Source organism: Pelodiscus sinensis, chromosome 25 (genome assembly GCF_049634645.1).
Source record: "Pelodiscus sinensis isolate JC-2024 chromosome 25, ASM4963464v1, whole genome shotgun sequence".
Taxonomy (NCBI): Eukaryota; Metazoa; Chordata; order Testudines; family Trionychidae; genus Pelodiscus; species Pelodiscus sinensis.
Genome location: NC_134735.1, coordinates 2,622,486 through 2,649,273, shown reverse-complemented (window position 1 = coordinate 2,649,273; position 26,788 = coordinate 2,622,486). Strand labels below are relative to the sequence as shown.

General features: G+C 49.3%; 1 protein-coding gene and 3 non-coding genes across 4 annotated transcripts; all 4 read right to left on the bottom strand.

Annotated features, from left to right (window-relative positions):
- Window positions 1-25,542, bottom strand: PABPC4 (poly(A) binding protein cytoplasmic 4). Its single transcript, XM_006139134.4, has 15 exons — window positions 24,557-25,542; window positions 12,865-13,058; window positions 11,509-11,624; window positions 10,919-11,058; window positions 9,947-10,041; window positions 8,284-8,421; window positions 7,539-7,634; window positions 6,542-6,814; window positions 6,150-6,237; window positions 5,204-5,323; window positions 4,135-4,262; window positions 2,651-2,744; window positions 1,941-2,071; window positions 1,751-1,850; window positions 1-362 (listed from the first exon to the last, which is right to left on the bottom strand). The coding sequence occupies exons 1-14, from the start codon at window positions 24,747-24,749 to the stop codon at window positions 1,764-1,766; spliced, it is 1,893 nt and encodes a 630-aa protein (XP_006139196.1). The 5' UTR covers window positions 24,750-25,542; the 3' UTR covers window positions 1-362; window positions 1,751-1,763.
- LOC112544041 (small nucleolar RNA SNORA55) lies at window positions 4,905-5,038 on the bottom strand. The gene has a single exon (XR_003087358.1). It is a non-coding gene; the product is annotated as a small nucleolar RNA SNORA55 (small nucleolar RNA).
- LOC112544043 (small nucleolar RNA SNORA55) lies at window positions 7,095-7,230 on the bottom strand. The gene has a single exon (XR_003087360.2). It is a non-coding gene; the product is annotated as a small nucleolar RNA SNORA55 (small nucleolar RNA).
- LOC112544042 (small nucleolar RNA SNORA55) lies at window positions 7,812-7,945 on the bottom strand. Its single transcript, XR_003087359.1, has one exon. It is a non-coding gene; the product is annotated as a small nucleolar RNA SNORA55 (small nucleolar RNA).
- Window positions 25,543-26,788: the final 1,246 nt, after the last annotated feature.

Here is a 26,788-nt window from a genome sequence, read left to right as displayed (position 1 = left end):
TTTAATGAAAGGTTTTATGTCTTTATTGATAAACACTTTCCAGACGTTGCAAACTGGACTGTTCAGTTAAAAACCAAACCCACGAAAAAAAACTTTCAATCAGAAATCCTCAAAGTCCTGCTTAGATAAGAGAAAGGTTAGCTCTGTCCTGGCCCAAAGATAAAGCTTGCAAACTTAATACTGGTCTTGGAAACCTAAAGTTTCATGGAATTGACTTTTTAAATAAGATTTTTAAAGATTAATTTACAAACTGCAGTATAGTTCTCTGATACGTTGCATGGCGTTGAGATCTGCAGGACAGCGGAGTATGGACAAACATCTTGAGCTGATGTCTGTGAACGGCTATTTGGCTTCTTTGCATCCTACAGGGTGGGGAAAACAGGTGAAAAAAATACTAAAGTCTCTACAGGCAACATAGCTCAATCCAGACCAGTGTGCCAATATCCAACATTACCCACCCATTAAAACACACCAATGTACAATCCAATCCGCTTATTACAACATCCGTCCTTTAATAAAACGAACGGCCAGATGGGCTGTTGTCATTTCCAAGTGACGGTGCCTCCCGGAAGACTGTACAGAATCTTGAGGGCCAGAAGTGGTGATATCCCACCAGAGCTGCCTCACAGGAAGTGCCATGTTCCGTTCTGTAGCAAAGTTGGTCCCAAGATACGCCACACACAAGGGAGGTGAGGTGATACAGAACCTCTCTAGTCCAGCTCCCTCACGCCTTGACTGGTACCAAACTGGAGAATGCGCCAGAGCATGGAAGGCCAATATTGGCTAGCAGCATTGCCAACCCCTCCATTGCTCACTGGGCTCTTAGAGGACATTGAGGGGTAAATTAGAGTGAATAACAGCACAGAACACTGAGAGCCAGGATGGGTGGCTGTAAACTAACTTTATGGGACAGCAGGAAACTGGGTCCAGGATAAGTGGCCATCCGGCTAAAAATCATGTTGGACCAGGGAGTGCTGGATTAGAAAGGTTCAACCTGTATCTTTTATTGGACCATAGCAATTCCAGGCTAATCTGAGGGCAAACTTCTACAGAAAAGCATGTGAAAGATCTAATTTTAGACACCCGTCTATACAAGGCTTTTGAGAGAAGTTGAAAACTTTATTTAGCAGCTAACTTGCAAGAATCACTGGTAAAAGCGAATTCAGCATGTTTTTGATGGATTCTATTCTCTGACACAGATTGATAATTTGATGGTCTTCACAAATTTCATTTCTGGATACAGGAGGCCCCCAACTTGCGACCGCCAGAGTTCCGACCCCCCACACTTACAAAAATGGTTGCAAGTGACGAAGGGGCTGGAAACCCCCGGAAACCCCCTGACTTACTTCCTTAGCCCACATTTACAACGGCACATGGCACCTATTGTAAATGAGGGTTCGAGTTATGATGCTCCCGACTTGCAACGCTTCCCCCGGAACCAATCACGTCGCCAAGTCAGGGGGCCTCCTGTATTTTTATCCTTCCCTGACGTGTTAGCTGCTGGAGAGAACTTCAGACGTGTTCCATGAGTGCCTGCCAAGGACATGTGGAAGGATCTCTAAAAGGAAAGTTCTGAAGCGTCTATCCTCAGGAAATGCTGGATGCAAAACTGCACTGACCTGCCAGCAGTGGGCTGGAATTCTGGAGTCCTGAACCCGCATCGAGGCAGGCTGCACCGGCTACACACACTAGTCTAGTTACTCTGCTACCGAGAGCTTCCGATTGCAGAGGAGAGCAGAGATACACTCACCAGTCTTCCTGGCTTAAGAGGTAGCAGCAACCACGCCCACCTTCTGGGCAGCTTCTTTCTTCGCTTGGTGAGCCTGCAGCACGGCAACAGCCTCTTCCACCTGGGGTAGACACACGATCCAAGACAACCCGTTAGCACCCTCCAGCCAACCCTACCAATGCAGCCTGCCATGCAGGGCGGGAAAACGCACCTTTGATCGGAGGGATTCCGGAGACTCCAGCATGTGCAGTAGCTCTGAATTGTCAATCTCTAGCAGCATTCCTGTAATCTTCCCCGCGAGGCTGGGGTGCATAGCTTGGATCAGGGGGAACAAGCGTTCTCCTAGGGAAGCAAAGTTCAAACGGATGGTCTTTGCAGACTGCTCTGAGGGGCTTGGCGGCAGGTGTGACTAAGGGAAGGTAAAACACCAGCATCTGTCTAGCTTTGACCTTTCCATTTCTGAGCCACTTTGTCCCCCACACTTCAGAACGTATGTGCACAGCACCACTGGGAGATGCTGCTAGATGCAGGGTGAAGGGCAGCCACCAGGTAGACAGCAGTGCAGGCAGCGGGAAAAACTGGCCCAGAAGTGCCGTAGGGACTTTACTGTCCATGCAGCGTGGACAAGACACTGGAAAGCTCTCCATGTAAATAAATGGGACAGTTCAGCAAGGCTGAGCCAACACTCCTGGAAGCAGAAGCTGCAGTTCCAATGAAATGAGCATTGCCAAGCCTTCTAGTTACGCCGCCGCCACCCCCCCCCCCCCCCCCCACACACACACACTTTAACCATTCTCCATACACAGCTCACAGAAGGGGGTTAGCGGCAGAAACGTGCCCTTGCTTTACAAAAGGGACCAGAGTGTCCCAATTTGCCAAAGACTGATCCTTCTAGCCCGGAGGTGCCTGCCCCTCACTTACCCAGCATCTGTTTCTGCTCCTGGGGAGGGGCAGCAGCTAGCATGGAAGCCGTTAAAGGTTCCTGTCCTTGTACGTGCACCGCAGGCTGAGGGGCCTACAAGAAGCAATAGGAGAATTCAGGAGGGGAGCGTGGCAAAGAAGGGTTGGGGTTTGCTCCTCCCCTGGGCTATGTGGAAGTCCGTGGCAGAGCCTGCGCAGCTGGGAAAGCCCATGACAAAACTGGCTCAGTACAGGTTCCACAAGGTGCACTTAATTCAGGCCAGGGCTACACAAACCCGGAGATCGACATGCTGGAAATCGATCTCCCAGGGCATGATTTAGTGGGTCTAGTAAGGACCCACTAAATCGACCACTGATGGCACCCCCCTCGACCTGGGTACTCCACGGGGTCATGAGGAGTAAGAGTCCATGGGAGAGTCTCTCCCATCGCCCTCCCGCAGTGGGGACTCTGCAGAAAGTCGCCGTAAGGTACCTCGACCCCAGCTACACTATTCTCGTAGCCAAAGGTGCGCATCTTAAGTCGACTTTCTCCCCCAGTGCAAACCCGGCCTCTAAAAGGAATCCTGGGACTTGGAGACATGCTGCTTGTGCAACACCCTACATAGGGGCAGCTTCTGAGCTGAGAGGGGTGGGACCACTCAATGGGGAAATGCGACACTGGGACAACAGCAGCATCCGGATCTCCTGTTCAGCTATGCAGAGATGTGCCTGCTGACCTCTGGGGACCTAGCTCAGCAGCTCTTAATCTGTGGCATGATTAGCACGCAGCTGTGGCCCGAGGGGGGCTGTGGGCAGGTTATGGGGGGACCCCTCTGGCAAGTGAAGGGATGGAGTGTGCTGCAGCATCCCCAGGTTTTAGGTGGCGCTGCACTTCTGAGGACGGGTCTGACAGTGGGATCCAGAGCTGCAGCCTCGGGCGGCAGGGTCTGGCTGCAGGCCACCTGGCCCTGCTGCTGGGTTTATGGCCTAGCTGCCTGGCCCCATGTGCACAGTCCACAGCCCAGCTGCCTGCCCAGGGATCTGCTCCTGGTGCCGGTCTGGGTAGGGGCGCTGGGCATGTGGGACTGGGGAGGAAGTTGAGGGGGAGCGCTGCGGCTCTTAGCATGCAGCCCAGGTAACACACTGCGGGTCACACATGCAAGGCCACAATGATAAACAGGATGAGAATCATTGGCCCAGCTGTATCTGCAAGGATCCCAGGACAAAGGCAAGAGGAGATGCAGATGAGGCCAGAGATTAGGATGGGGGAAAGGACCCAAGAAGACTGTCCCTGTGAGACTGAACAAGATGACCGGACTGAGCTGCACAGGCAGAGCGAGTAAGGGGAGGAATGCAACTGGCTTCCCAGATTCTGCCATGTGTCCAATCTGACCTTTCTAGAAAAATCCGTGTCACAGTCAAGTTTAGGACCTGCACAAGCTGCTCCTGTAGCTACTACGGTCTAATGTCACCATTACCAGCTGCACCACAGCCCCTCGTGTTACCTGCAAAGGCTGTACTGCTGGGTGAGGGCTGCGGACAGCTGAGGCATATTTATAAGGAGGAACGGCTCTGGGAGCCGGGACAGTAACAGGCGGACGAGGAGCTAAATTCTGGGCTGCAGTGGCCACGCCTGCAAAGGAAGAAGAGGGGACCAGATTACACACCTGCATAGAAGCGTGTGGCACACAAGTCTAAAGCCCCCTGTGCTTCTAGCTGGAAATGAACTGGGTAGAGTTTGTGAACAACTAAGCACCACCGCCTCCCTGCCGCAGAGTTTATTCAATTCAGAGCCAAGTACCGGTGCAGAATCCGTATTTTCCAGTGACTGGAAGGCAGTGGTTCCAAGTTACAGGGCAGTCCTGGATGAAGCGGGAACAAGCCCTGTTTTGCACAATGCATCCTCTTAATACACATGCTGGGAGCTAAAATTGCATAAGACTCTGCCCTAATCCAGGGAAGCCCTTTCTTACCTGTTGTGTCAGACGCAGGAAAAAAAATGATCCTGCTGCATGTGTCTCCCTCTCTGGAGTGGCTAACCCGGGGCTCCAGGCACAGAAGTTAGCTGCTTTTGTACTACAGCAGAAGAGGGCCATCATCTCCGCTCTAGATTTACAGCCATGCAGAGGAAATTCAAACGCTGCCCAGCTGATTAGCAGAGCGCCCACAGCCGGCAGCCTGTGTTTCTACCCGTGGTGCACATCTGCACATGCCTCAGCACCCATAAAACGTATTCCGCACATGGATGAAAACACTGAGAGGGCACATTGGCAGTGAGTGTTGCAGAGTTGTAGAGACAAGTCCCAAGTGAAGTGCAAAGCAACTTGTCTGGATTTCCTCTGCTGTATTGTGGCACCAGCTGTCCCCAGGCCTGCACCGCACCGCAAGGAATGGGAAAGATTTTGGTGCTCTCTTTACCCTAACTTCCGCCACTCTAATGGGGGGCTGTTGTGCTACTCTGCGCTCCACACCGCCTCTTGCCACGCACATCCGGTCTTCAGAAACGCAAGAGACTCTGTAGCGCCTGCTTCCCCGCTCCAACGCAGAGAAGAAAGCGAGAGCCAGTCTGCTTACCAACTCTCTGGGCAGCAGCAGGGAGGCCACGAGAGGCCTGGGCATTGCCAGCGGGAGCCAGATGGCGCAGTGCTGGGCGGGGGCCGGACTGGCGCATGGCATTCGGCATGCCTTGGAAGCCTGGTGAGAGAGAAGGGCAATGACAGGGGAAAAAAAATCTCTCCGAATACAAAATGATCAGCCAATCCTGGACCCCCAGCAGGGAGCCGCGCTTGTGCGCTCGTGCCTGGAAGGAGATTCAGTGGGGACGTCTCCATCGTTGTGGTCAAGCTTGCCCACTTTGGAAAGAGGGAGGGGATTCTGGATCTGGAAACCCCTGCAAACCGCTCTAGTATGAACACATAGGAGAGTATAGAGAATACCCCGGTCCTGGCCGTTCTCAGGGATTGGCATGGCAGAGCCCAGACCAACCACAGATGTAGTCAGGTGTGTGGGATATTGCCTACCCAGGGTTTCAGCCCCAGCACGAGGGGCTGCACCTCGCCACACGCCTCCCAGCCATGACCACGAACCACATTCAGTCTGTTCTTTGCACAAGAACAACTGCATGTTTCTTCCTGCGTCCCGGGGCACAAGAAAGCAGGCGCAGGCTCAACAGGGAGAGTGGCAGATAATCAGGGAGCAAGCCCTGGTCTACATTTGGCGGGCCATAGATCTAAGTTACACAACTTGAGCTATGTGAACGACACAGCTGAGGCTGACTTCCTTAGATCTACTTACTGGGGCGTGTCAACGAGGGACGCTCTTCTATTTATTCGCCTACGCTTCTAGTTCTGGAGGAGTACATGAGTTGATGGGAGAGCACTCAACTTAGCATGTCTATAGCGGACATAATAAATCGATGCCCGGGGGACCAAACACTGCTCCTGGATCCGACAGGTTATGTAGACATGCCCGTAGACAAACAGGTGCCTTAAAGCTACAAATCCATTTCCAGCATGCTCACCTTGAGGTCTCCCCCCTTGCTGCCAGCGCGGGTTAGGTCTCATCTGCGTCATCTGATTGGGTGCATAGTAAGTGGGTCTGCTCTGAGCCTGCAAGGAGGACAGGAAAAACAATGAAGGCTGCTGTATCTAAGCCGGTGACACAAAACATTCTTTACGACAGGATTTGACACTCTTCCTGAGTCCAGTGCGCTGAGCCCCAGAGTCACATGACAACAGCACGCAGCCAGGAAGCCACCGAACAGATCCCACGGACCTACAGCTCACATTCGGAGCTGCAGCCTGGTGAAAGGCACAGCAGAAAGACTCCGGAGTCCTGGCAACTGCTGTGCCAGAGATTCAAGCCGGGCGATGTTGGTAGTGAAGCCATACTGACTTACACAGCTGGGCTTACCTGGGGCACAGCGGGCATGAAGTACCCCCCAGCCGCTGGCTGGAACTGGTTAATGATTGTGTTGGCAGGCAGGGCTCTCATTCCAGCGATGCGTTGCATGTACTGATTAGTGAGGTGGGCTTTTCGCTCCTCTTTCCTCTGTGCCAGCGCCACGTACAATGGCTTGGAGCCCACGATCCGCCCGTTCATCTCAGTCACGGCTTTGGTGGCTTCTTCCGGAGAGGAAAAGCAGACGAAGCCAAATCCTTTGCTTCGTCCATCCTCCAGCATCACCTAAAACCAGGGTGGGCAGAAGGGCAGCATTGTGAAGGCAGATGCGTGTGCGTGTGCCGAGGGATTGGCTAGAGGCATAGCAATCGAGTCACAATTCAGGGGACTCGCCCACTCAGTGATCTTTCAGGTGTATCACACGGGAGGGGGCTGCTGCCTTTTGGGAGCAGATCAGCCAGCAAGCATCAATTGCTACTCCTTCCAGAGAAAGCTCTCCTTCCCTGCCAGTGAACGGAAGCTGTATGTGTTACCGGAGGGAATCTCCACAGCCTCACGCCAGGAGGAATGTTGCAGAGTTGTAGAGACAAGCCCTCAAGGAGGGAGGAAAACCACCTGTCTGGATTTACTCTGCTTTGCTGTTCGCACCATGTGTCCCCAGGCCTGCACTGCACTGCAAGGAACGGGAAAGATTCAGGTGCAACTTTTTAAACCACATGACTCCCCGCTGCATTCCTGGGCATCTCTTAGGTGTTAGGGGTCACTTCAAACACAAGCAAATTTGCCACATCACAGCCCCCACCTCCTTAGCCACGAAGCACGGTTTTCAATACAAGTCTCGATTAAAAATTCCTTCTAGTCCCAACGACATCCACATTTTGGCTGGTCAAGGCATTTTCAGTGCTTAAGAGAAGCACAGATGTAAGAATCACCCCCCAGCCCGGGCCCAGATGGGGTAATGGCCCCTCCCATTCAGGTCTGGAAATCCAAGACTAACCCTTGACAATACCTTGGCACTTGTGATAGACCCAAAAGGTGAAAACTCCTTCCTCAGTTTCTCATCGTCAATAGTGTCGTCGAGGTTCTTAATGTACAGGTTGACACCCTACAGGAGAGAATGCTAATGCGTGAGGCGGATAATAGGAAAGATGACCAGCCCTACCAACAAAGAAACTGCTGAGCTAGGGAATATCAAGCAACTCCATTGATCTATCTGCCAAAGCCAGGAAGCTGTGGAAATGCTCCAACCCCAGCGCTCTCTCCCCTAGTAGCTAAGGGTAGAAAATGTTGCAGAGTTGTAGAGACAAGTCCCAGTGCAAATGGAAAGGAGCCCGTCTGGATTTCCTCTGCTTTGCTGTAGCATCGTGTGTCCCCAGTCCTGCACGGCCCTGCAAGGAGCAGGAAAGATTCAGATGCAAACTGTCTCCTGACCTAGCTTAACCATAAGCCACAACCACCGAAGCTGGCCTGGTCTCTGTGGTCCTTAGTCATTCATGGAAGGGGTCAGTGTTCATAAACGCAGGAGACTATGCCATGAGTCCTTAAAGAACACAGACTTCATTCTCACACGCCACTAAAAATTTCATTCTATGACCTTAGCTATGACCCCTGGAGGTCCTGCAGCCAATACTAGCCCATTGCCTTTAAGCGAGAGGTCAGGAGAGCAAGATGAGACTGAAACGAAATGGGGCATGTTCCCTATAAACTCACCAGTATGCTTGTGCCACAAGATGAGTGCACACACATGGTCTTACCTGGTACCGGCTGATTCTCTCTTGTTTCAGCTGCTCAAACTTCCGTTTCAGCTCTGCCTGACGCTCTACCTTCTTCTGTGCCCGCCCTACAAATACCATTTTTCCATTGATATCTTTGCCATTCATTTCTTCCACTGCCTGGACGGGTTCAAAGAGAAAATTCTTGTCAAATGGCAAAACAAAGCAGTGGCCGCTGCACCTATTGCTACCAGCTTGAGTGCCAACATCCGCCCGCTCTCCTGTTACATGCGTGTTGCATTTAAATAAAGGCCTGGTGCAAGGCCAACTGAAGTTCTCAGCAGGCTCCATCTTCACAGCCCACTCCAGTGGACTTAGAACATAACATAAGAACGGCCGTACTGGGTCAGACCAAAGGTCCATATAGCCCAGTAGCCTGTCTGCCAACAGTGGCCAGCGCCAGATGCCCCAGATGGGGTGGACCGAAGACAATGATCAAGCGATTTGTCTCCTACCATCCTTCTCCAGCCTTTGACAAACAGAGGCCAGGGACACCATTTCTACCCCCTGGCTAATAGCCTTTTATGGACCTAACCTCCATGAATTTATCTAGCTTCTCTTTATAACTGTTATAGTTCTAGCCTTCACAGCCTCCTCTGGCAATGAGTTCCACCGGTTGACTATGGGCTGTGTGAAGAACTTTCGCTTATTAGTTTTAAATCTGCTACCCATTAATTTCATTTGGTGTCCTCTAGTCCTTATATTATGGGAACTAAAGAAAAGTTATTCATTATTCACCCTCTCCACACCACTCATGATTTTATATCTCTCTATCATATCCCCCCCAGTCTCCTCTTTTCTAAACTGAAAAGTCCCAGTCGCTTTAGCCTCTCCTCATATGGGACCCGTTCCAAACCCCTGATCATTTTAGTTGCCCTTTTCTGAACCCTTTCCAAGGCTAAAGTATCTTTTTTGAGGTGAGGAGATCACATCTGTACACAGTACTCAAAGATGTGGACGTACCATAGTTTTATACAGGGGCAGTAAGCTATTCTGTGGTCTTATTTTCTATCCTTTTCTTAATTCCTAACATTCTATTTGCCTTTTTAACCGCCGCAGCACACTGTGTGGATGTTTTCAGAGAACTATCCACGATAACCCCAAGATCTCTTTCCTGATTTGTCGTAGCCAAATTAGCCCCCATCATATTCTATGTATAGTTGGGGTTATTTTTCCCGATGTGCATTACTTTACACTTATCCACATTAAACTTCATTTGCCATTTTGTTGCCCAATCACTCAGCTTGGTGAGATCTTTTTGAAGTTCTCCACAGACTTAGTGGAAATACGTGCACGATTGTTCAGCTCTCGACCACAAATCCTGTCAGACCTACTCTGAGGGAAGAGCATTCTTGAGCATCAAGCCAGTTCCAGATAACCCTTCCCAACATCTCCCCAATCTTGCCTCTCTGACCAGACAATTCCTGCGATTCAGCCCACACAATACCCCACAGATCTAGTAGTTTGGTGGAACATGGGCTTTAACCATGAATAACCAACTTGGTGAAGCGCAGAAACTATTCGAGCCAACTCTGAACACCCTCAGCTTTCCTGAGGACCCGCGTTCTCATCCCCACGCTAGGCGACGGCTTCCCACGCTTTTTTTCCATATAAACACCTGACTGGCACGAAGGCGATTTCGTACCTTGTTGGCATCTTCATGTTTTTCAAAGCTCACGAAGCCAAAACCTTTGGACTTTCCAGTGGGATCGGTCATCACCTTCACACTCAGCGTCTTGCCTGTTGCCAAGGGACAGCGTTAGCAGGGCCTCAGCTACGCAACGTTTCCAGGAGGGCCTCTCAAAAGCAAAACTAAAGCCTCACATAACCCCGGCCCTTCTTTCATTCACTTCGTTTTCCAGCCTCTGCTTCCCATCTGATATAACCACCTATTCTTTCCAGATTATCCTGCTCCTCTGGCCTCAAAAGGACTCAAGAGTAGGGGTGTAAAAATACAAAAAACCATTAACCGCATAACTGATCGAAGTTCTACGGGAGGAGGGGGGACCTTTTTTGGGGTAGGGGGCTGCTGACCCACAGAAAAATCAATTGAGGGCCGCGCACAAGTGAGAAGCAAAAAACAAACAAACCCCAAAGCCCTCAGTGACATGGCCCCTGACTGAGAAGCAGAAAGACACCCCCCCACTTTCCCCCAAGGGGCCCCAAGCTAGTAGATTTTGTGCGCTCCAGCCCTGCGATGGGGCAGCAGGGGGGCTGGAGGGCCAGTGCAGGCTCCACAATGCTGGGGGGAGGGGGAGACGCTGAGCCTTGGGGGCCGGATCCAGGCAAGCCGGGGGCCGCATCTGACCATGAGGTTCCCCCCACCCCTGGGTTACACGGTTAAATGTTTTAGGGGATGTAGTGGTAGGGAGGCAAGGGTCACTGCCCCTCAACACAGGCTCCGCCCCCTCCCGGGTTTGGCAGCCAGTGGGGTCTCGGCAGGTGAGTTTAACCACTTCAGTAACCAATAAGCATCATCTTATGGGTTAAATGGGGAAACTCGAACATCCCTACTCAGGACCAGCCCTACAGCTGGCAGGCCCCTGCTGCTCACCAGCGTCTCCTTTCCGTTACTGTCTGGGTGCAGGGTTTGCAGCTGCCGCAAGACTGTATTTACCGTATTTGCTGAAGAGCTCTTTTAGTCTCTCATCATCCATGTCATCCCCAAAGTTTTTAATGTAAACATTGGTGAACTCCTTTGCCTTGGCTCCCAGCTCAGCCTCCCGCTCCTTCCGGGACTTGAATCTCCCGACAAATCTGGAAAAGGAGCGAGGGTGTCTGTGAGAAAATAACGGCTTTCCAAGGGTGGACGTGTGATCTGCAGTGGGATAAAGATGAGTGTCCGGGAGGAGCCGGAGGAAGACGCAGCAGGCCAGCAACCCAGCAGAAGAATCAACTGTCCTATTGTGGAGAGACGGCAGGCTAAAGATGCCCACCCAGCTTTGCAGTGGAGAGCGTAGGGCACGGATACCCCCCAGCCCATTAGTGGAGAGGTAGCCGATCAAGGCTGGGCCAGGGAGATCCACCAGCCCTGTAATGGAGAAGGAGCAGGCTATGGCTTGGGCAGGGAAACTCACCAGCCCTGTAGTGGAGAGGTAGCAGGCCAAGGCTTGGGCCAGGAGAACCAGTAGCCTTGTGTGTCCCCTGTTAATACCGAGATGCATCATGGTTCATGCGATCGTTGCTGCTGCTGGCTGTGACACTCACACTTTGCGGTCGTTTAGCAGCATGCCGTTCATCTTCTCGATGGCTCTGTCTGCAGCATCCTGGGTCTCAAAGTGCACAAATGCGTAGCCCTTAGAGCCATTCTCATCACACACCACCTGCAAGCAATGGAACAAAACAGATCAGCGCTGCATTAAGACAGACAACCCTGGGCACAGAATAACAGCAGACACATCGTCAGCTTCCCTCGATTGACACAGAAGGTGTGAATAAGGTGACAAGGGGGCTTTGGGTCTTGACTAGGGCTTCTTGGCGCCATTCAAATAAATAAGAACAGAAACGAAACACTGGAGAACAGCATGGTCCTGTCGACAGGAAGTCCTGGGTTCTGGTCCACAACATGCCACCTACCTGTTATAGGACCTGGAGCAAGGTACTTCACCTGTCCTCCTCAGCTTTCCGTTCTGGGAAGGGCAGATGATCCCTACCCTCCCTTGGGAAGCACTCAGATCTATGACTGACGCACTCTACAGGAGTATAAGCTGATGCACTATAAACAGTCCCAGATTTAAAGCACATGCCAGCTACAACCTGAACCTGAACCCACTCCGTCACAGCCCGAAACTTGCGCTCTCGCTAATGTCATCAGCTGCTTTTTCCGTTTGTTGTACTCGCGACCAGTGGTGTGTCAATGAGGAAAAACAAGTCTCGCCAAGGGACAGACCCAGCGAGGGATTTCAAGGAGAGGCTTTCAATACCGTGCACGGCTCTGCGCCTGGATGACCAAGATCCAGTCTAATTCAATGATCCTTCCTCTTCTGCTGTTCCTTTTCTGTTTGGCTTTTGGAGACTCGCTTGCCCAAGCATAGTGGAGACCCTTGCTTTCACTCCCTGGGTGAGTGTTTAGTTGGGTCACATCATAGAATCAGAGACCTCAGAGGTCATCGAGTCCAACCCCCTTTCTAAAAGCAGGATCAATCCCAACTAAATCATCCCAGCCAGGGCTTTGTAAAGCTGGGACTTAAAAACCTCTAGGGATGGAGACTCCACCCCCTCCCTAGTGAACCCATCCCAGTGCTTCCCCACCTGCCTAGGAAAATCGTTTTTCCTCATCTCCAACCTTGACCTCCCCCACCACAACTTGAGCCCATTGCTCCTTGTTCTGTCCTCAGTGGTGGCAGATAACAGCCTCCCTCCATCCTCTTTGGAACTCTCCTTCAGGCAGCTGAAGGCTGCTATCAGATCCCCCCTCACTCTTCTCTGCTGCAGACTAAATAAGCCCAAATTCCTCAGCCTCTCTTCACAAATCATGTGCTCCAGCTCACTACTCATTTTTGTCAGTACTGTGGAAGGTGGATTCTTACACAAAGTTGGGTTTAGGGAAGGTACCAATCTCACCTTGCAGGACAAAATATTCCCAAATGCTGAGAATGTGTCATAAAGTGCCTTGTTGTCTATGGATTTATCCAGATTCTTGATGAAGACGTTCCCAACCCCTGACTTCCTCAGGGACGGGTCCCGCTGAGACCACATAATGCGGATGGGTTTGCCTTTGATCACATCAAAGTTCATGGTGTCTAGAGCACGCTCAGCTGTGAAGAGAAGAATGTCAGGAAGAACAAGATTCTGCAGCATGAGGTGAAAGGTCACGGCTGCATTAACACTACAGCTGAAAGGATGTTAAGTATCAGGTAATTGACTAATCGAATAGACGACGCATTTTTGCATCGACTATTTGATTAGTCGATAGGGCACCTCCGCTTTTGAAGTGGGGGTGTTGCCCTAGGGCTGTTGCTACACTTCAAAGGCGAAAGTGCCCAAAGCCCAGGGTCATCTGGGGACTTCCCTGCTGACCCCAGGCTCCATGTGGCACTGCGGCAGTCTCAAGGTGGCAACGCCACACAGAGCTTGGGGTCAGCGGGGAAGTCCCCAGCTGATCCTGGGCTCCAAGCAGCGCCGCTGCTTTGAAATGCTGCAGGGCGCCCGGCCTTGGGCTCCTTGCAGCATTTCAAAGCGGCAGCGCTGCTTGGAGTCAGGGATCAGCTGGGGACTGATCTCGGGCTCCAAGCAGCGCTGCCGCTTTGAAATGCCGCGAGGAGTCTGACGCTGGGTTCCCCGTGGCATTCAAAGCGGCAGTGCCACGTCGAGCTGCTGCTTTGAAGTACCCCCTTCCTCCCCACTTGCTGCCTCTACGTGATAGATGCAGCAAGGGGAGGGGGGAAGCAACTAGTCGACTAGTCCTTAACATCCCTATACAGCTGTCTTAGAATCGCTTACAGTTTATGTAGTCTCCTAGACACATAAGGGACAATACTTGTCTTAGGTAATACCCTTTGGCCAATAATTCCGTTGGCTAACTGATCTTCATTGTGAGCTTAGATATTTTTAAATTGACATCTTTACAGCAACGTCACTAGACGTGTTTTCACGACTACACTACAACGGGTTTAGTCCAGATTACTTTTCACGAGAGTGAGAGCATGGCTTAGTGACTGGAAGACAGGCCTGGGAAATGAGACGCAGGCTTCGTCTCACCTAGGGAAAAGGTTCTTTTTCAATCAAGTTTGAGCTAACTTGGTTGAAAATAAAGAGAGATTTTTCCTAGGCTAGAGACAGGCCTAAACAGTTCTGCCACCCAGTTCTACAACCAGTTCACTGAATGACTGAGTCTATTGCAAGAGACAAGTATTTACCCATTTTCATGAAGTGATAGCCAGCACAAGGAGGGCTGAGGATGAAGAGAACCAGGACAGCCCTTTTCGTCTATGTGGAGATAGAAGTTCTTTTTCTGGGGGAGAAGGGAGTCATGGTGGTAGGGACCAAGGGAACAGACGGGATGATCCATCTTTAATATTTATACATATTCAGTACACTGCACATAGCCCTCGGGATGCTTTGGAAGACCTAGCTTACCCTAGAAATGATTTGCCAGTACAGGCAGTCCCCGGGTTACGTACAAGATAGGGACTGTAGGTTTGTTCTTAAGTTGAATTTGTATGTAAGTCAGAACTGGCTCCAGATTCAGCCGCTGCTGAAACTGATCAGGGGCTGACTACAGGAAGCCCTAGGCAGAGTTGCTCTGCCCCCGGCTTCCTGGAATCAGCCGCTGATCAGTTTCAACAGCGGCTGAATCTGGACTCCTGGGACAGAACAGCTAGGGCACTGCCAGGTAGGTCCCCGCAGGACCAACCCGGCAGCACCCCAGCTGCTCTACCCCAGGCGTCCCGCAACAAAATCCTGGTCTGCTGGGGGGGGGCACACTAGCTGCGCCCCCTCCCCCGCCAGCAGACCAGGGAGACTCGAGCAAAGCCGCGGAGGCGCAGAGGTCCCGCCGCCTCTGCGGCTTTGCTCTTGTCTCCCTGCTGTGCTGGGGGAGTCCCCCCCAGCACACCAGGGAGACCCAGAGCAGCTTTTCTCACCCCGGAGGACGCGGTGGCGGGACCGCTGCGCTCTGGCCGGTCCCGCCGCCCGCGAGCTCCGGGGTGAGAAAAGCCCTGTTCGTAAGTGCGGATCCGACATAAGTCAGATCCGCGTAAGTCGGGGACTGTCTGTACAGTTATACCAGTAACCCCTTCTGGTGAAGGCTCAGTTTACACCAACAGGAGAGTGCTTCTGCCACTGTGGCTGACACTAGCGCCACCCGGAGAAATGTGTTATAGATGCACTTTGCCAATGTATTGGCCTATGCTAGGACTTCTGCCAAAATAAAAAGGTTAAAAAAAATCATGCTCCTAACCAACACTGCTATGCCAGTGTAGCTACAGTTGTACTGAAAATAGTCCTTTTGCTAGTATCGCTTACTGCTGCTTTGGAGAACTGATTTAAGCTTTACCAACAAGAGAATTCCTTTGCTAGTCAAAGCTGTATTTTCACAAGTGAGTTTGCTAGTATATCTATCCTGTTAAGGGTAAATTAAGGGTAAATGAGGCCTAAGAAAAGAGGGATTATTCTCCCTGATGGTGCAGGGACAGGGGGAGAGGTGCATAAACATGGAAGGTGCTGGGAAAGAAATTTGAGACCCCCACCTACATGTAGCCTAACAGGCAAATATGGTGATTTAGCAAACCATTCTAAAATTAGCACCACAGTATGACCAGAAAAAACCAGAAAGAAATCTGCTTTATTGTAAACAGAGACAAGTTTCTATCTAAACTTAAAACCTCAGCAATGTAGATTAGCTTTTAACCCACACTATGAGATTTTATTTCTGCTACCCACTGGTATATTAAAAGGACCATTACATATACCCATCAGGATCTTGTTCATAAAAAAGATGCTCAGGACACACACTTCTATGTCAGAAAATACTCCCACAGCATGCAGGGGAAGAGAAAGAGGACACCAATTCTCAGTATGAGGCAGGGAGAAAAAGAGGACGGACCAGCATTAAATCAAATAATCATGAGATAAGAAACGTACCTTCCCAAGTTTGTTCGGTTTCCTCTCAACCCACCTTTACCTACTAACTAGAGTAAAAAACTCTAAACTGGACTTGAGGTTTCATGTTTTTCTGGTGGATGATTTTCCTTATTTAGATTCAGGGCCTCGAAGAAGTGAAAATTATTGGCTAGACTCTAGCAACAGCAAATTCAAGAGAAACGTGATTTTGACTGTCTGCTGTCTACACATCCCACTTACTGATCTCTAGCTGCATTTGAAAGAGGATCTAGAGAATCCAACATTTTCTATGCAACAAATTACCTCGTGGATTATCTTCATGTCTGCATGGAACTCAACCACCACCAAATTCATGACAAAAGTCACCGAGACCCCCTTGAAATATTAGTCTGTTTGATCTATTTAATTTCTTAAACGAGACATTTCCATCTATTCTAGGATACGGATGTTAAAATGTGTTTATTTTGGTAAACGTATACCTACTGAAAATATCAGCGGGTAAATGTTTACACCGAGGGAGGGGTGGGGAGGTGGGAGCCAGTGCTCGCAGGGAGCCACCTGCCTCTACCTGAGCTGCTGCCACTGATACAGAGGCAGCAGTGGGGTGTGTGCATGTGCACGTAACCGTGAAGGTTATATCGAGGAGCCCAGACTCATCAGTTAACTGTTTATTTGTTCACGCTGTGACATCCCTATTACAGAAATGGCTTTTCTTTGCCTCACATGGCTGAAACTCCCCTCACACGTGTTTCTGCACTATGCACTTGCAAAGGAAAGGGAACACGTGAAAACTGAGAGAAAAAAACCTTTGCCACAGGGGCTCAGCCAACTTTTAGTCAAAAGGATTAAATTCCACACTCAATCTATCCCTCAACTGCTACAGTCTGAATCCTCGGCATTCAGTAATGTGCAGTTTACCAGAGTCCACTTCCAGGAGGCACTTCTAAAGGTAGCACAGTCCAGCTTGTTGAATTTGGCAACATTTATTTATAGCAGGGAGAGGCCCTCCAGAGGCATGCGTTGGCAAGGACGGACACTAACGGTATATACCATTTGCAGCTGAAACAGGGCTCCGGTTGAAAGGCGACAGGCAGTTTGAAGCAAAGGCATACAATCAGAATGAACTCTGAAAGACTACTGCAATTAATGACTAGCTCAGATCCTACTCCCACAGTCTTTCAGCTCTTCTACTGTTACTAGCTAGGAGCTCAACTTATTGTGCTGCTTTCTCTGTTAACACTTCAGGCCACTGTCTGCGGCTTGAAGTCAGCTTTACGACCCCTTGGGAGCACTACAGCCAACAGTCCAAAATAGATTCTCCTGGCACCTTAGGAAAGTGGACATCTTCGCCTGAAGATATGACGAGACACAATCACGCTATGTCACTGAACGGGCCCGAGGGGCTTGAATCAGCCCTACCGCCAAGTGTTTTTCTGGACCAGGGAAATGACTTCCACATTTGTGTCTACTTAGGCCATTGGTTCTCAAACTGGGGGGGGCATGAAGAAATTCCAGGGGGGGTGCGAGGTGACCCAGCCCCCCCAACAAGTTTTGCTGCCCTGCTCAGTTCTCCCCCGCCCCCTTAACAACGTGTGCTGCCCCGCTCAGTTCCTTTTTTTTTTTTTTTGCTCAACAAGTTGCTGTGGGGTTTTTTTTTGGGGGGGGGGGGCGGGGTGAGGGTTTTTCAAAAATCAGAAAGGGGGGGCATGATGCTGAAAAGTTTGGGAACCACTGGGCCAAAGCTTCACCCATTTCAATCCCTGGATCTCTTTTTCTCCTACTGATTCCTGTCAGCCTTCCAGCAGAGCCATTTTCAGCACTCTGTGCTGCGGCCGCATGTACTGCTCCATCCCCACTCTTCTCCAGTCCATGCCGGCTCCTAGTGACAACTACCGAGACACCCCCCACCACAGACTTCACTTCCTTCTCTCTGACCAAGGGCTGAAACAATGCTGCTGTTAGCCCCGCAGTTAAAGCTCCAAAAGATGGATAACCACACATGAAAAGATTCAGCCATCAGAAAGCCAGTTCTAGAATTTTACTCTGTAAGGACATCTGCCCCAAGGACCTTCCTGTCCCTGTGTATTACCACTGCGCCTTTTCAAAAAGCCAGTGTTTAGCCTCTCTGATTTATCAGTCACTGGTGAGTTTAAGTACAATGGTTTAAGCAAATTCTCTCTGCTCTTCTGTATGTTACTTGACCACAGCTTGAATGTTAAACTGTAGAAAGTCAATGGAATGGTTCTTCAATATCCCTGAAGAAAGTTTTCAAATACTGTGTGGGTCATCTGAATGGGGGAGGCTTGCAAAAGAATTTATTTGCAGACAAAATGTTTTAAGACTTCTTGGCATTATCAGGGGCACTAAAGGAGAAGCAATAATGGGGCATAAATAGCTAATGAGATCAGAAGTCCTTTGCATACAAATTTTCCCAGGATTTCTAAGCCCTGGTCTACTCTACAAACTTATGCTGATATCACTGCGTTGCTCAGGGGTATGGAAACCCAATCCCTGAATGACATAATTAACTGATCGAATTCTCACTAACAGTTTGTCAGGGTGGTAGAGTACCGACATTTTTAAGAGATATAAGATAGGTGAGAATATTTTTATTGCATCAATTTGCAGTAAAATATATTCTCTCACCCACCTTGTCTAATATTCAGGGACCAACATGGCTAAAATGTTACATTCTTATTACAGCCCTGCAGCTAATTAGCACAAAAGCAAGCTCTTTCAGTCTGGTATATTAATATAGCTATGGAAAAGCTTCCCATCAGTAATTGCTGGAAATACGCTAACTGTTTCAGCAAAAAGAACCAAAAGCCAACACAGTGGTCACACTGCATTCAATATGTTTGACTTTTGCTAAGATTCTTTGGGGGAAATGACTTCTCTTCCCATGGACTTCTGTAACAAGTTATCTGCATGCACGAGTCTGTAGGAACGTTTATCTGTTGAATTCTTAGTGTTTTAAAAACAAAACCTGCCCCAGAAAGCTAAACAGAAGCAAATCACACATGAAACATGTGAAATGCTACATTCAAATTTCTCTCCTAATTATGAAGTTGAAAGAATTGTCCTGAGTGTTTTAATCAGGAAAAGAACCAAGTGAAAGACCACGGTGACCAACCTGAACAGCAGCATGAATGCTGGTGCATTCTCTTGGTCAGTCTACCTACCATAGAACAACATGCTCAGGATTTGACAGTCACCCAATTACTATGCCGAAAAGAAGTGCAATCTAAGGCAGTATTACTCTTTCCCCAACAGGCACGCCTGTGATGTTGCCTAGCCAAGACAGTGGCCACCCAGATCACTATTTCAATGCCTGGTACCTTTTAATTAGCTAACAAAAAGTCCGTAAAAAGGCAAAAGGCGCACACTATTTTAGATGCAAGTGTCCTGGGTCTAAGAGGCAAGAGCTAGTGAGTCCAAACCAGACTGTGAGCGAGTTCACTCCTATTCCCTGTTCTGACAAAAGACTTGTCACGTGACCTTGGGCAAGTCAACTTCTGAGCCACAGTTTCTCTACCTGTAAAATGAGAACACTTTCCTCACGGAGAGGTAGGCAGAGGTGTGATTGATCTGTATCTGTAAAGCACCTTGATCCTTGAATGGAAGGTGCTGGGGACTATTATAGATTCTTGGCTCAATTATTTGTTACTATTTCATGTGCATTGAAAAAACCACCACACATCTGCAAGTACTTTGAATATAACTTCTAAACAAGCAGTCTGTTCTTCCTATAATTTGGGTGAATACTTTTACCTTGTGCTAAAATGCTACTTTGACCCATCTTACAATAATACTCGTAACAGGGATCCTTACGGCAACAGTGTGACAAACAACACGGGACATCCTTCCTTCTCTGTGTGGATACCAATAAGCCCTTTCACAGTGTGAGGTGGGTGCCATTTTCAAAAGGGAAGACAAGAATTTTTTGGGAGTTGAAAAAAATTCTATTTTTCCATGGTAAGTCTTGGCGGTGAAGAGTGACAGAGATGCAGCCGTGTTAGTCTGGTCTAGATGAAACAAAAGACAGAACTATGTAGCACTTTAAAGACTAACAGGATGGTTTATTAGGTGATGCGCTTTCATGGGACAGACTTCCTCAGATATGTGGAAGAAAAGTGGCACAACCATATATACCAAAGTGATGCAATCAAAAAAATGAACAAATGTGAAATTGACAAATCAAATTTTCAAACAGAGTGGGGGTGAGGGGGGAAGGTTAGTGTCTGTGAGGTAATGACATAGGGGTGATAATAGGGGAAGTTTCTGTGAGGTAATAACATTAGGGGTGATAATTGGGGAAGCTATCTTTGTAATGGGTGAGATAATTAGTCTTTTTGTTTAAACCCATACATAAAGTGTCAAATTTAAGCATGAATGACAATTCTGAAGCTTCTCATTGAAGTCTGGAGTTAAAGTCTCTTTGAAGTCATTGAGACAAAATACAGGACTATGTAGCACTTTAAAGACTAACAAGATGGTTTATTAGATGATGAGCTTTCGTGGGCCAGACCCACTTCCTCAGATCAAATAGTGGAAGAAAATAGTCACAACCATATATACCAAAGGATACAATTAAAAAAAATGAACACATATGAAAAGGACAAATCACATTTCAGAACATCCCCCTCCTGTTCTGAAATGTGATTTGTCCTTTTCATATGTGTTCATTTTTTTTAATTGTATCCTTTGGTATATATGGTTGTGACTATTTTCTTCCACTATTTGATCTGAGGAAGTGGGTCTGGCCCACAAAAGCTCATCATCTAATAAACCATCTTGTTAGTCTTTAAAGTGCTACATTGTCCTGTATTTTGTTTCAGCTACATCAGACTAACACGGCTACATTTCTATCACTGAAGTCATTGAGGGAATGGTCAGTCTGGCTGAAATGGCAAGCAACAGCTTTCTCTCTGTGAGAGAGTCTTATGTCTGTTTTGTGTGCATTGATTCTTTGGCAAAGTGTCTGAGAAGTTTGTCCAAGGTACATAGCAGATGGACACTTTAGGCACATGATGGCACAAATTTTATTTCTGGATGAACAGGAGTATGTGTTCTTGATCTTGTAACTGGCATGGTTAGGTCCAATAATGGGGTCAGCAGAGTAAATGTGGACAAAGCTGGCACCGGGATTTGTACCACGAATAGCCTTGTCTTTTCAAAGAGTCCGACAATAATCTGTTCATAGTGGCAGTTGTCTCTTGATCAGCAAAAAAGCTTGTGTAACCAGGCTTGCCACTAAGAGGAGAAATTCAAAGCTCTTCAAAAGAGATCCTTTCATGAAAACAATGGGAATTTGGCAGTTTTTCCTTCCCACACATTTCTGAGCGACTAGGCTGCCCACGTGTAAGTCATTTAGCCTCCTTAGCCTACAAGTAACTAGACACCTGCTGCCGTGCCAAAGTATTACTTCAGCAGAGACTTTCTAGAATGCCTGCTGCCTCACTGGGAGCCAAGTATGAAGCAACCCCGCCCTCAAAGACCTGCCTATTTATTGCAGCGAAAAGTGATCTTGAAGTACATTGGAAATCCACCTGTCTTCTACTTTTTATGCATGACAAGGCATTTTTTAAAATAGATCAAGGAAAGCACATAACTAATCACTCATATTCGCTCTAAAAAGGCAGCGCTTTGCCTCTTCTAGTTTCACATGTATTTGTACAATACTCAAGGGCCCCTTGCCTTCTGCTCTACCACCTTCTCAGCTTTCAGAACGCTACTGTGAAAAAACGTTGACATAGCTACATTTTCCTGCATCTCTTTCTTTGTCCAGATAGATACTACATCCTTGTGTTCATCTAATCTGAGGTCTGATTCTCACTTGACCTTGTTTCCACGGCCAGTTTTTCCCCTACACCTGACCCTTTCTCAGCAGAGAGGAGATAATACCTATTTCCCAGCCTATGAGGATCAGTTCATGTTTACAATGTGTTGTAAACACAGCAGTGTTTTGTAAGTTATATAACACAGGAAGTTTCAGGACTAAGAAAAGAACCACGTGTACAACCTCAGGCTTGTCTTCACTGCAGTTGATTTGTCGTGTCTAGATAAATCGACCTCCGAGTGCTCTCCCATTGACATGAGTACTCCACCAGGAAGAGAAGCACAGTCAGAGTCGACGGGAGAGCAGCCCCCGTTTAATTTACTACATGGAAGACACTGTGGTAAGTATGTCAACTATTTGCTTAGCTGAAGTTGCACATCTTAGATCAACGGGAAAGGGGATTGTGTAAACTAGGTCTTAGTCTCTCTCAAATCCATCCCTGCTTGCTGTTCAGTCTTAAACCGTATCAGATTGCTTGGCCTGTGTAAAGCAACTCCAAAAGCTCCATGTATGAAAAAATTTCACTGGGATATAAGGCAGCTTTTTAGTAATACAGAAGGATCAGAAGAGCCATTCAAAGCAATCCGCACCAACGGAAGAAAGGGGAGCTGCTAACTAGGTTTTATGTATCAGGAGACAGGATGGAAACTAGGGATATTAAAAACCATGTATTGGAGGAACCATGTAACCAGTGAAGCCTTCTGAGAGCAAAGCCAGCAGGCCTTGCCTGTCCGGCTCCCGGGAAGGTGGCTTCACTGAGTGTAACACAGTTAGTCCTTTGCAAGCAACATCCCTAATGGAAACCCAGGGCAGCATAAAATCAAGGCTACACTATTCCAGACAAGAATTCAGCCCAGTAGGTTCTGCTTCTGAATAGGTTTAGAAGAATACATCAATTATGTACAAATTTAAAAAACAGTCTGGCAACACCGTGGAGACGAACAAAACACGTAGACGGTATCATGAGCTTTCGTGGGCACAACCCACTTCTTCATCTGAAGCTCATGATACCATCTACATGTTTTGTTCATCTGTAACTGGAAAAACTTAAACAACGAATCTTCTAGTAACATCTTAAAGACTAACTCAGCTACCCCCCTCTGAATCAATTTAGTAGTAACTAATATTTACTACAGATTAGAAAACTCAAAATTCAAGGACCACATATTCCTTTGTGTACTGATGAGACTACAATTTGTATTCTTAAACTTGAATCTAAAGTAGATTCTATGAGTAGAGTTTACATGTAGCTGAAGTTTGTGTTGTTGCAAATTATTTCTGGATTAAAGTTAAATAGTCACTCCTTTTTACAGCAAATGTAACCCCTCTAGCAATTTACCTCATGTAAAGATGCTGCTAACTCACAGCACCAGGCAACACTTAGCCCTGTCTAATACAAGACTGTGGGAACTAGGACAGAAAATGCTGACCCAGCTTTTCCTCTGGATAAGGACATACTAAAAATTGATCTCCTCTGCCCCATCCTTCTCAAATATCTGCTGCTGCGGGCCAAGGACACCTACCTGAACAGCATCTAAACCTGAAGAAGTGGGTCTGGCCCACGAAAGCTCATCACCTAATAAACCATCTTGTTAGTCTTTAAAGTGCTACATAGTCCTGTTTTTTGTTTCAGCTAAACCAAGCAAGGCACCATGAATTTTGTATGTCACTCATTAAGGCTTCAAGTGAGATGGGTGTGTATTCCTTTTTTTAAAAAAGGTAGAAAAAGCATCAGTCCATGTGTTTCCACTTCATAACCAACTGCAAACTAGATCAGCCACCTGGCTGTTTCCCCAGCGCAAGTCTACACTGCATTTTAAAATCTGTGAGAAGGCATCTCAGAGCTGGGGTCTACACACAGGGGCTCTCGTGCTACAACAGTAAAACCAGCAGCATAGATGTTTGGACTCCGGCACGGAGGGAAGGAAGGCTTCAGGGCCTGCGCCTAAGTAGCTACAATGTTGTTCATAGCGCTGCAGCGTGAACTCCAGTCTGTGGATCCAGGCTCTGAATCTTGATCCCATGGGTTTTATAACAGTGTAGATACATCTCTGGCCATTACAATCCTCAGCCCATTGCACACACCCTCAAGTCTCCAGGTGAGAGTAGGAAGACTCCTTTACAGTTATTCAGACTCAGATCGGGCCAGATGCTGATTAGGCTTTACCTTCCTTTAGTGACTGACTGGCTAAAGAGCCAGGCATGAAGCTTAAAGTAGGGATGTTAAAATTCAGTTAAACAGGTAACCATGCAACTGTTGAACATCTCAGCGGTTACACACTACAGGAAGTCCTCCCCCACAAGGGGAACCCACAGCAAAGCCTCCCCCCTCCTCTCCACGAGAGCAGAGCTGGCAGCCCCTGCCCACCCACCTCCCAGAGAGGAGGCATCACTGTCCCACCACAGTGACGCCACCTCTCTGGGTGCCTGAATGTAACTGACACCATTAACTGACAGGCATCAGAGTATGGGCTAAACCATTCCTCAGTTACACTCTAACATCCTTACTCTCTAAAGTGCTACAGGACTACTCCTTATTTTTAAAGTTACAAACACAGAGACCCCCTCTGAGTCAGAAAAAGTGAGTCCCAGGAAGCTGATTTTGGCCAAGAGAAATATCACTTCTCTGCTTCATAGAGGTGCTGTGAAGATTATTTAATGTTTGAAAAGGCTTCTGAAGATGTGAAGTAGTTAAAATCATTCTACTTTCATAATGAGGAGCAAATCAGAGCTGTCATGAAGTTCTTACCCCGCCACTGTAATTCACAGCTAGGTGACTGGATGGGGATTTATAAAAAGCAGCAGAACTGTATAGAAAAAAGGAAGAGGCATGGGCATGTGTGTCCAACTTACCATCAGCTGGCTGCTGGAAGTTGACATAGGCATATCCCAGGGAGCGACGGGTGATCATATCCCGGCAGACTCGGATGGAGAGTACAGGCCCAGCAGGGCTGAACTTCTCATATAACATGGCCTCTGTGACATCAGGGTGCAGATCGCCAACATACAATGATGCCATTGGGTAGCTACTAGCAGCTGTATTCATCTTCCACCCAGCACGCACTCCCACCAGAAACTATTTTATTTTTTTTTAAATTTTTTTAAACAAGCAAAAGTTTTAGAAACTAAACAGGTAAATAACAAAAATCACTAATTTAGGACTAGCAGACGTTAAAGTGGGAAAACCAGGTGGGAAGGGGGGAGGGAGGATCACCCTCAGGGCAGAAAAAACTAAGTCACAGAAGGAAGTCCAGGCCACTGGGAAGTCAGGTGAAAAGTAGGGTACTCTAAGGGGTCTGGAAAGTCAAAGAAGCAGATTGGAGTTCAGTGCAAGAAAAGCTCGTGAGGATTTGGGAGGGGAGCCAGAATTATTGGAGAATGGGTGTTGGATTATCTGAGGCCCTGGGAGAGGAGAGGGGAAAGCAGCAGGACGGGAAAGTGCCGGGAAATAGTCAAAAAACGTGAGACTTCCACACGGAAGGTGCCCAAACCCAACAAACAAAAAACAAACCCAAAGCCTCCTCCTCCACGGCCTGTGGCGTTTTTGCCACCTTGCCTCAATTTCCAAAAGCAAAACAGGTCAGTTAAAAAAAGTTATTTTTAAAAAGATTATTATTATTATTATTATTTCTTCTTCCAAAGCCTCCAGACCCAAGGCCTGAGACCGCGGTGTTATTTCCTTAGGTAAAAACTTTTTTTGGGGGGAGGAGGGGGAGGAATAAGACAAACTTCGCACTAGGGTTAGAGCTTTTTTTAAAGGAAAACGAGACCCGCTGCTGTTTCTATCAGGCAGAGCCCGGCTGCTCGGACGAGGAGAGACCGGGGGGGGGGAGGGGGGGGGGGGGACGACACGCCGTGGCGCAGGCAGGCACCGACGGGGGAGACAGAGGCCCACGTGGAGCCTGAGGAGGGCGCAGACAGACAGACAGACAGACGGGGGGGGGGGGGGAGCGCCGCGCGGGGCCCCAGGGGCAGCCGGGCCGGGGGCAGAAACGTGGGGCCTGGACAGACCCACGGACCGTGGGGGGGGGGGGGGGGGGAAGAGACGGGCGGGCCCAAGGACCGGACGGGGGGGGGGGAGCCGAAGGACAGACCCACGGACTGGGGGGGGGGGTCGGACGGACACACGGACAGCACCGGGCCTGCAGGCGGACAGACAGGCGGGGGGGGGGGGGGCAGACGGACCGAGGGGGGGGGGTCAGACGGACAGACAGACGGACCGAGGGGGGGTCAGACGGACGGACCCAGGGGGGGGGGTCAGACAGACAGACGGACGGACCGAGGGGGGGGGGGGTCAGACAGACAGACGGACGGACCGAGGGGGGGGGTCGGACGGACGGACAGACGGACCGAGGGGGGGTCAGACGGACGGACCCGGGGGGGGGGGTCAGACAGACAGACGGACGGACCGAGGGGGGGGGGGGTCAGACAGACAGACGGACGGACCGAGGGGGGGTCGGACAGACGGACCGGGGGGGGCGCTTGGCGGGAGTTTCCGGGGCTTTTGCGATTTTTTTGGGTTTTTGTGGCGGGCGGGGCGGGCCCGACTCACGCGCGGCCCTGGCGGCGAGAGGCGGCCCCCGGCCCGGGGCGCCCCTTTATAGCCTCCCCGGGGTGAAAGGGCCGCCGTGCCGCGGAGAGGACACGGGCCGGCGGGGAGCGACCCGCCGCCGCGCCGCAGGGACCGGCCGCCCGCTGCAGCGACCCCTGGCGGGGAGGAGCCGCCCCGCCCCCCACAGCGCGCACCCCCTGCAGCGATCCGGGGGCAACCTCGCCCCTAAACCCCCACCCCTCTGGGCACCCCCACATCATAACCCCCCTCCAGTAATCTGGGGGTAACACACCTAAACCCCCACCCCTCTGGGCACCCCCACATCATAACCCCCCTCCAGTAATCTGGGGGTAACACACCTAAACCCCCACCCCTCTGGGCACCCCCACATCATAACCCCCTCCAGTAATCTGGGGGTAACACTCCTAAACCCCCACCCCTCTGGGCACCCCCACATCATAACCCCCCTCCAGTAATCTGGGGGTAACACACCTAAACCCCCACCCCTCTGGGCACCCCCACATCATAACCCC

What these genes read in the sequence shown, in the direction of transcription:
- PABPC4 (XM_006139134.4), bottom strand. Translation starts at nt 24,749, where the DNA reads ATGAATACAGCTGCTAGTAGCTACCCAATGGCATCATTGTATGTTGGC. An exon ending in AGAGAATCAGCCGGTACCAG is followed by an intron (nt 7,635 to 8,283) that starts GTAAGACCATGT and finishes TCTCTCCTGTAG; the next exon opens with GGTGTCAACCTGTACATTAA. An exon ending in TGCTGCTGCCCAGAGAGTTG is followed by an intron (nt 4,263 to 5,203) that starts GTAAGCAGACTG and finishes CTTCCTTTGCAG; the next exon opens with GCGTGGCCACTGCAGCCCAG.